The sequence below is a fragment of the Diadema antillarum genome, unplaced genomic scaffold (assembly GCF_040938485.1).
Source record: "Diadema antillarum isolate AM-2024a unplaced genomic scaffold, OU_Dant_1.0 scf00000070, whole genome shotgun sequence".
Classification (NCBI taxonomy): domain Eukaryota; kingdom Metazoa; phylum Echinodermata; class Echinoidea; order Diadematoida; family Diadematidae; genus Diadema; species Diadema antillarum.
Window position 1 is genome coordinate 1904631 of NW_027270959.1, and position 10382 is coordinate 1915012.

General features: G+C 41.6%; 1 protein-coding gene across 1 annotated transcript; it reads right to left on the reverse strand.

Moving 5' to 3' along the window:
• Nucleotides 1–601: 601 nt before the first annotated feature.
• On the reverse strand, nt 602–9746 carry LOC139716781 (hsc70-interacting protein-like). Its single transcript, XM_071628314.1, has 7 exons — nt 9530–9746; nt 7955–8154; nt 6479–6701; nt 5289–5502; nt 4669–4785; nt 3324–3641; nt 602–1762 (listed from the first exon to the last, which is right to left on the reverse strand). Exons 1-7 carry the CDS (start codon nt 9637–9639, stop codon nt 1478–1480), a joined length of 1467 nt encoding a protein of 488 aa, XP_071484415.1. The 5' UTR covers nt 9640–9746; the 3' UTR covers nt 602–1477.
• Between the last annotated feature and the right edge of the window lie 636 nt (nt 9747–10382).

The following is a 10382-nucleotide window of genomic DNA, read 5'->3' on the forward strand; positions in this document are numbered from 1 at the left end:
AAAGAAAACTACCAGTACCAGGGACTTCTTATAATGGGCACCTGTATAGCTAACCGTTGTTTTACCTCAAACATTGGACATTTCTATGACTATCTTTTCCAGTTTCATAAGAACAAACCCACTGTTTAACTTCTCAGGGTGACACAGTTCAGTGCTAGTCTTGATTTTCAGACCCTTGATAATCTGGTTTTTGAAATCTAAAACAGTTGACTTAAAACAATTGATGTCATTAAAATGAAGAAAACTAATTACCAGTATACATCAAATACATCAAAGAACCATTGTGGAATATTTCACTTTGTCAAACTTTTCATACATTCCATGTGATGTAAAACACCACAAAAAAAAAAAATAATCATGCAAATATTTTGTTTGCTATATTTTGTCCAAGTGGAGTATGCTATCACTGGTGACATTTCAGCAGCACAAGTCATCTGACCAAAAGAGAGAAAAAATTAATATGACACAAAATGATGTAAAAATTTCCACCGTAAACAATTTATTTCCTCTAAAACTTGAAAACTGCAAAATAAAAAAAACAGGGTGGCAGATATATCAGAACAGTGGCACCCTGCTTTTCGTAAATCCGCAAATCCCTCAATGACATTTTGTCCATGATTTTTACTCTCAAATGCAGCAACTTTTCATGATCAAAATGAAAAAGAGAAGTGAAGAAAACTAACTTTGAGTTTGTTTTCATCATCACAGAGATGCAAGTTCAGAAGCCTCTATCCCTATTAAAAAAACATATCTTAATCAGTGAGCAGGAGACAGCTAGATACCAGCTTGGTTCTGCGACAGATTAAGTTCATACAGCAACCGTATGACGTTACGATACAGGAAAAACAGTTTTGCATTCACTGGTCTTTAAACACTCACATTTCAATTTAACTTGGAAAGATGTCAAAAAATGCACATAATGCTTTAACACAACATGTCAGTAGTTCATTAACACTGTACATGAAGAATGGTGCAATCACATCCACCCGATAAAATCGGCTACGCAAAACAGAATTACAAATTTCTAAGAAACAGGCTTTGAGCACTGGTTCAATGACATGCACTTTACCTTGAATGGGATGAATTTCAGGTTACAGGTGAGAATTATTTACACATCGGTGGTCACTAAACCAGTTTCGAATAAACCAGCGAACATCATCATCACACATGGATGAAAAAACATATTTTGCTTTATGACCATCTGCCCCAAAATAAATTCAATACGAATTTTGGAATAATTGGCTTATCTGTCTTTCACATTTCTGTTACTAAATCGTGAAGAAATGTTAGCTATACATATGCGATACATATACAATGTGTATGTAGATATATGTTTATGTATATGACTGTTGAGCTTTATTTTGCACCACCACACCAGTAGACAACACCATACACAGAGACCTGTGAGGATGAAGTCATTAGAGAGAATGAAAGGGCATTAATGGTCCCCCATACTGTGCTACAAAGTAGTGGGGTATCAGTCCACCTCCTGTGTGCTTTCTCCCGGTCCCGAGGGGGGTGGTGGAGGAGGGGTGCTGCCAAAGGGAGCGCCTCCTGGGAAACCCCCTCCACCGGCAGAGCCGCCCGGTGCGGCGCCACCAGCCCCCGCCCCAGCCCCGGCCCCAGGTCCGGCATCAGCTCCCGTCCGTACTTTGGACTGCATCTTCTCGATGAGTTTGGCGATCTTGGGGTTGCTCTGGTACTTGGCCATGTTGGCAGGATTGGAGCTGATGTCAGCGAAAGCTGCCTGGACCTCAGGATCCTATCCAGGGGGGAAAGAAACACAGCGAGTCCAAATATGACGTCACATTTCTATTCAATGTAATAGAGAGGAACTGTTCTCACTACTATTTTTCCCCCCAACGTTTTACAGACTGCACTTTGCCTCCTCTTGATAAACTACAGTAAAACCAGAAATTTTTGCATGCATGAAACTCCCCCAAATTTGGGGAGGAGCCAAGATTCGTTTCAATAAAGGCTTTGTCTACACTATGCATTGAATGCCAGTGGCGATTCCATAAACTTTCATACTGCAAAAAAAGGCAGTCCACACCAATTTTCAAAAGTTTCATGCCCCGGATGTTTCTGGTTTAATAGTAAACATGACAGAGCAGAGTCTTGAACATTATTGTATACATCATGGCAGCAAGTCTATTTTTTTTTTTTTTGCGAATCGGGACTTCCTGACAATTTCGCAAGTGGTCAAATTTGCAATCATGAGGTGCAGTCAGGAATGGGGTAATGTAGGCATGCAAGACGCATTCAATAACTGGGTTAATAGTTTTGCGCGTTGTTAAGTTCACGAACAGTACACGACTTGCAAAATCCATGAAAATAAAAACCTTGCGAAATATAAAGCATTTGTGACCATGCATCACAAAACCAACAAAAAGTTGCACTCACTGATTTTGTGTGACGACTGAAAATACATGTAGGTGAAATGGGTCAACCCAGCCAATCTTGAGTTCATATTTTCTAAAAGAACAAGTCTTTTTCTACATTATACTAAATTTGGGGATCATAAAACGAACAAGAAATTGTGTTTACAGCAGTTTTTCTCTAACACTTTTTGGTAGAAAAGTGTGATTATGATTGTCCTATAGAGTCCTCTGCATTTTTTAACCCATTCCTAAGGGAACCTGGCAGCCTGTGTATGAAATCTATGGGGATTTCAGAATTTGGCATGGAACGGGTTAAAAACCGTCCATACTCTTCACTTTCAACTCCAATAACTTTGAAAAGGATGGTGCTACTGCCTTGAAAGTTGGCATTAATCATCTACAGAATGTGTCAGTAAAGCATGCTCAATTTCAGCTTAATCTGATAATCCCTTCATTGTTGTTGCACCAGTGGTTTAATATCCTGTTACTTTTTGTTTGTGAATAGACCCTGTACTTCAAAGCCTCTTTTCTCAGTTCACACTTTCCAGAGTGTGAGCTTTCTTTCCAATATTAAGATCATAGGTTATAGGAGAGTCCACTTGATTTGAGTTATACATCATTTTAAAGCTTCAAGTCTGCTCTTTCAGAACCTGCTCTAAACTAAAAATGCATGTCAACTTTTTGTTGGTTTTGTGATGCAGGGTCACATAATATACACCTGTACAGTTTCTGACTTGCTCATAACATCATAAGGACTGGTCAAGAAATTTTTTCAAGAAAATGTGAAATTTCAAAATGTCATATTTTCCTTATTTCATATCCGACTTTTGTCATTTTTATATTGCTGTGTATGGAATATTATTCTCTTTCTTTTGAGGTTTATTTATTTTTGGGGTAGATTTCCTCTTTAAGACCTATACGAAACAGCTTAATGTATCTCACCTGGAATGCTGCAAGAATCTCTGGATCGGACATGATGGCGGTGATATCAGGCATACCACCTGGGAATCCCCCGCCGGGGAATCCCCCTCCAGCTCCACCGGGTGATCCTTCATCTGGTGGTGGTCTGGCAGCACCACCACCTGGGAAGCCACCAGGAGCACCACCTGGGAAGCCGCCAGGAGCACCGCCTGGGACGCCGCCGGGGAAACCACCGGGGAAACCGCCTGGAAAGCCACCTGGAAAGCCGCCGGGAAAGCCGCCGGGAAACCCTCCCGGGAATCCCTGTTCTGATTCCCTCTTCCTTCGTTCTTCCTCCTCCTTGGGATGGGGAAATGCACAGTACATACAGTGACGTCCGGATCATCATCTTTTCTCGAAATTATCATAATCAGGGCTCAACATTAGTGTCGCCCGGGTCCACCAAAAATTGATGTCGGGTCAAAAGTTTTAAAAAGGGTCATCTTTTGGTGGCCCAATCAGGCAACTATGATTCAATATGGACTGCTATGTTTCCTTTTACTTCTGGCCAACCCATTTATTTTTCAGGCAATCAAAATTTCCCATTCAAAGATTTTAGTGGCCTAAATGGGCCACAAGAGAAAAATGTTGGCATCGAGCCATGAAAATCAACATCATATTTGCAAAAATCATTTTTCAATTTATCATTTCGAGCATTATCACCACTATATCATTATTATGCCAACAGCTTCCACATCCCCTTTATATCATTATCATCATCATCACTACTCAAAATGATGAGATGCTTGCATCTAAAAGGTGGAAGGGCTGACAGCTTGCATCATATCACAACCAAATTTGATTTCTACACACATCTCAGAATCTTGTTGCGAGCCCTTTAACTCGAAGACCAGCTCTAAGTATACTCGGGCAGGTGTCCATGGGAAATGTGTGTTATAGCAAAATCAGCTTGTTCTCAACAGGTTAAAGTCAGGTCTCTATGTCTTGAACGGGAGGAACATGATATCCCAGGCTCTCGGTTACAATGCACTATGACATACTGTACGTTACTAATAAAATCAAATATCTGACTATACACTCTACAGTTCTGAGCAGCTGATAATCAAGATTTGTCTTTTGACTGACCACTTAATCTAATTTTTAGCACAAAGATTTCACGTATAAAGTCTTGACTGATGGACCTCACTAATAGCCTCCCATGTTTCATGCAATGACAGACACCATTTGCCATTATGTTCCATGTAGACAATCCAACTCAAGTATTACATTTCACTTGAAATCTACAGAGGTTGTTCACTATTATCACAAAGACAAGAAAATGTTCTTGACATTGCATCATTCTAGTTATCCAAGCGTGAACTCTGACCTTGCGTGCTTTCTCCGCAGCTTCCCTGGCTTTCCTAATCCGCTCCTTCTTCTCCTTAATCTCCTTCTCCTCACGCTTCCTTTCGTATTTCCTCTTGTGCTGTGCAATCTTCTTTGCCTGCAAGATGAGAAAGAGAAGAACACTTGATAAATACATCAACATTTTAAAAGAATGACAAGAAAAATACAAATAAAGACGCTTAGACCTAGGTTGGAGCGATTGATATTTTCATTCATCGTACATTGGGGTAAAATTCCAAAACCATACCTAGCGCAGGCCTGCTAAAAAATACTACTTACTTCTAATTTCAAGGATCATCAGATATCTTGTTATCACCACTGTTAAAGTGGAAATTTTTCTGTATTTTTTGCACTCAGCTTGGTACAATGAATTTCACTTGTTTTTATTAATTCAGCAAAATGAAAGAGATTGAATATCAAATATTATCAACCTCGACGTATGACAAGAATATATATATTTGCACATTTTCATTTTCTCACTAGTTACATGTAGTGCAAAAAAGGGCAAACATTTCCACACAACAAATGTCCACTTTTACAGTGTCTCATTTCACGCTTGCCAAGATGTTTCCTCCACACTGTGACTCCTGTCACACTCACATTTGGCTCCACTTCCTTCAGGAGTTCGTAGGCGATGTCGTCGTAATCCAGCTTGCAGGCCATCTGGAGGTCTTTGCTGGCCTCCTCCCAGTGGCCTAGCAGCCTGTGGGCCTTCCCTCGCCACTTGTAGCCCTGGGCCGAGTCTGGGTTCAGCTGGATCCCCTTGTTACAGTCACGGATTGCTGCATTTGGCTTCTTCAGCTTCAGGTAAATGCTATATTGGGAAGATTCGTTATAAGAACAAATTAATGGCTGCTGGCTGTATTAAGTGGACACATAATTTTCTATCATGGTATATCTGCAGTGACCACACAAAGCAGGTGGTCATATGACACTTCGTCTATACATGTATAGACAGGTTAACTTTTCCTAGAGAATCTAGTAATAAGCTTTTGAATTCACGTTTGAGACCATTCTCTCACTAGCAAATCAAAATGTTAAAAAAAAAAAAAAAGAGAGAGAAAATTGCTGGATTAACGTAAAGAGACCTGCAGGGCTGCACACTGATCCATTTTTTCTACTTGTCTGACAGACAGGTCAGACCAATAGGTACCAAGTTTTTTTTTTCCACTTTTTACTGGTTAGTTACTGGTCAGACAGTGATATTTATTGATCAGGGACCATTGGACCAGTGCCAGTGTGCAGCGTCCAGATAAAGTAAACTTCACACCACTCTCTGAATCTCCACGTATCGCATCATTGTTTTCTCTTCTCCAAACAGAAGGTACTGTACATGGCAGATTTTTTCACCTTGATTTTATTTCTACCAATTTTGCTTGCCTAGTGACATTTGCAAACCTATGATGAACCTAAGATGCAAGTAATATCGTGGACATGTTTATACATTTTGAGTCTTCAGTTTGCTAGAGGTACCAGGCAGGAGAGTCTCCAGTTTGAGAGAAGCCTGGGGTTGGAGTTTCTGCAGCTAATTGTCTATACTTACTTTGTAATAATTTTGCAACCCTACTGTACACTGGGTGGATGATGTGAGGATATGGGTGGAGAAGCCGGTGGAAATCTGTGTGAGAATGGTGCAGGATAAGGAAACCTGGAGAAGGATATCTCAGTGCCCCAACGGCAGAAATGTTACGGGTGTGACCTGACCTGACCTGACCTGACCTGACCTGACCTGACTGTACACACATAGTATACACAGTATTCTCTTATAGCAGGAAGGGGGATAGTCATACCTGGCCCGCTTGGCGTGAAGTAGGGCCGAGTGAGGGTTGAGTTCGATGGCCTCTGTGAAGAGCTTGACCGCCTCCTCTAGGTTACCATCAGACATGGCCGACATGGCCTCGGACCTCTTATCATTGGCTTGGTCCATCATTTCCTCAGTCACTTCCTTGGACGAGTCTCCCATCGGCTGCGGCTCGTCGTTGTCCGGCTCAATCACGCCCTCCATGTCCAGCTCTGAGTGGAGGGGAGTGGGAAGTGGAACAAATCATCATTGAGGCGCCACTCAGTACTCTTCAGCCATTACAACATGTTTTGGGTCAACGATAGGAATTCTGATTGGGAAAGGGAATAGGTTCTACACCTTCTGCAACAAATATCTTTCCTATCTATAAATGTCTGTGATGATAAATCATACTCAGTGAAAATAAAAAAAATCAAGTAAACACTGTCTAATTTCCATCCAAGACAGTTCAAGAAATATGATGAAAGTTCTACCTTGCTTTAAGAGACAGTAATTGTACCTTTTACAGAAACATCCAACGGTGGCCTATGAAATGGGATGTTTTGAGCTTGGTGTAGAAAAACACTTTCCCACAACAATATCATAATGGACATAAACAGAAAGATGATAAATGTGGTCCCTCTATGAATAGGTAATCTGTATTCTTTGACATAATTTCTAAACCTTTGTGCCGATCAGCATACAAAGCATTCCAGTAAGTGTGTCAATTGCAAACACATGGTAAAGGTTAAAGCTAAAACATACAGTGTAATTTATCTTTCAGCTATATGATTTTGCCTTCAATAAATCAAACAGCTCTACCAATAAACTTATCTGGCTGACGCCATTTGCCGGAATATCAAGTTATTATCCATAGTATTTTCAGCTCAAAAGAATGAAATATAAGTGCCACTCACTCAGGCGCACAGTGGATACCACTGTGGCCTGATATATCATACTTGATGTAATGGAAAATGAAACATTACATAGAAAGCAAGATCGGATAAGCTCAGAGATTGTATTACTTCCGGCATACTGTTCCTTTTTGGCTAATATTTTGCAAATATATGTTGTTACTTTGAAGTAAAATTGTGTGATTACAGCATGATTTCCCACATTTCATACGCTGTGTATACATGTACATGTATCTTCACAGCAAAAGCCAACAGCTCTGCAGCCATACAAGAACTATGTTTTCACTTTAAAAAGCAAAACAGAGCTACAAGCTGGTGTCTTTGGTGTCCACACCAAGGTCACTCTCTTCACTCTCCTGTGTACACACCAAGGTCATTCTCCCCACTCTCCGGTGTACACACCAAGGTCACTCTCCCCACTCTCCGGTGTACACACCAAGGTCACTCTCCCCACTCTCCGGTGTACACACCAAGGTCACTCTCTTCACTGTCCGGTGTACACACCAAGGTCACTCTCTTCACTCTCTGGTGTACACACCAAGGTCACTCTCTTCACTCTCTGGTGTACACACCAAGGTCACTCTCTTCGCTCTCTGGTTCCTCCATTGGTTCTGGCTCTGGCTCTGGCTCTGGCTCTGGCTCTGCCTCCGGCTCAGGCTCTGGTGTGGTCTCGGGCGTGGCCTGGGGCTCAGGCGTGGCCTCCGTTGGCTGCTCATCTGGCTTGGAAGCCTGGTCCTGTGAGGCTGCTGGGGGTGGCAGGTTTGCACCAAGACTGGACAGACATTCACAGCAAGACAAGCAGACAGACAGTCAGAAAGACAGACATACAGAAAGAAGGAAAGACAAAGGCAAAGTTAGAGAAAAAGGTCACAACCACTTACATTATGTACATCCTTTTTATTGCATGTTCAGATTTTCCTCCGAAATGTCACTAAAAAGTAAAACTCTATTACCACGCATGTGAATATAAACTGATCAAATTGTTTCATTCCTACTGCTCATCAATGTCAATGAGCAGAATGGAAGGTGACGAGTTTCAGACCTTTTCCTTCTCACCCACTTGTAATTCCTGTGCTCTTATTCTTAAATTGTCAGTGAATGACCCCTCCTCAAGGCTCATGTGAGCTCGTGAGATCAATGGCAATGGCATGCCTCAAAATGTGGGGTGGTGTATTTACAATGTACATGAATAATACTAGTAGTTTGATACATGTTGGTCAATTTCCGTAGAATATGCGGCAAGTTTTGCCATCAAAAACTGAGACAAAAATATCATGTAACTTCTAACACAAGTAAATTTACTGAAATGGGTCAGAATTTGAGGATTGAGCAAGACCTCGGCTCCATGCCTCCAGATCATAGGCTCTACCATAATTGCCAGAAATTTCACCATCTCTACTCTGTGTTCACTCAGTGTTTTTAAATAGCCAAACAGAAGTCAGGTTAACATTGACATTTGGTTTGTAAATTGTAGATCTTGCTGAGGCTTTTTGAATACATTTAAATTTATTTGCATGTAGCGTTAGAACCCCCTATGTCCTACTCCTATGATGCATCATATGGTCATTATGGAAATATGCCCATACAACACGCGACATCAATATCACGTACAGTACACTACAAAATAACTCATCTTTCCAGACAGTCTCGCTGGTACAGCCGGAGTAGAAGCTAGACACCCACTGATATTGGGCTTGTTTTTGAATGATGGGCCTGCATGCTACCTGCTGGGCCTAGCACAAACAAAAGAATTAGCACTGACAATATTGACATGACCTGTGAACCACTGCAACAAGGTCAGGATTTCTTCACAGCAATTATTAACACTTAGGCCTACAGTGTTTTACACTTGCTTGGTTATGGTTATGCCACGTATACTATAGATTTCATTTGTACGCCTTTCTTTGTCACTACTGAGGGTTTAGTCAAAACATTCATGAATCATTCAATGTTAGATATAGAATTAGAAAAGTGTCACTCCCGAGCGCGAGTCTGACTTCATAACTCATAACTGCTTATCACAAGGAAAAGCACTGCCAGTAAGCTGTGCCTGGGCACTGCACTGCTGGTCTTGCTGGTTATTACACCAGCGAAGAAGGCAAACTTTCCGAACTCAGCCTGCAGGAACGAAAGCAAACATGTCTCACCTCTCCAGCCATTCTCTATAAAACAAAAGTTGTGGGGAGTGTAGAATGTCGGGCTTCGCCTTGCAGATGGTGACAAAGTCTTTCAATAATTTCAGCTGGCCTGGATCCATAGCTTACGGTGATCCTGACTAAACTGAACTGTGGGTTTGAAGACGCTATATTTCACAGCGTGGGATATGGTCAGCTACAGGAGTTTGGGTGTGTGGTGCTACAGCGAATATGCACAGGATAAGGACAACATAATCTCCGAGACGAGCCCGAGAGGTCAAACAAGGCGTAAGAGCAGGGAATCCCGTAACACGTGCATGCACAATGCGAGCTCTCATGTGGCCACGACCACACACAATACACATAATACACGCAGCGTACGCAGGCGCGCGGTCATGCCTCGCACTGCATGCTTTGTACATAGCGCACCTGTCGCACATGGCTTTTTGTAAAGCATCCGAGGAAAAATCGAGAACATCACATCCCCGCAAGTTGATGCACCACTGTATTAAACTTTTGAAGCCCCTGGGAGCAGTCCTGCCCAGGGAATGTTTTGAAGCGAAGGTGTGGGAAGTGGTGGGCGGGGAAGGATACGGCGTGTAGGAGTGATAAACGGATACAAAATGTACCACTTTTTCCTTGGTATACTATGTTCCATTTGTTGTTGCTGCTGGTGTATTGTTCCAGCCAAAGTACTTTTGCTGTTTACTTTGGTCGCATTACAAACTCGATGAAAAAAAAAAAATATGATGAAAACTGAATGAAATGAAGTGGAAGAATTATGTAAAGAGATTCGGGGGTCTGAGGCGATGAGAACTAACAAAAAAGATGGAGCAGCTTGAAAAAGAGTGAATATGAAAAATAA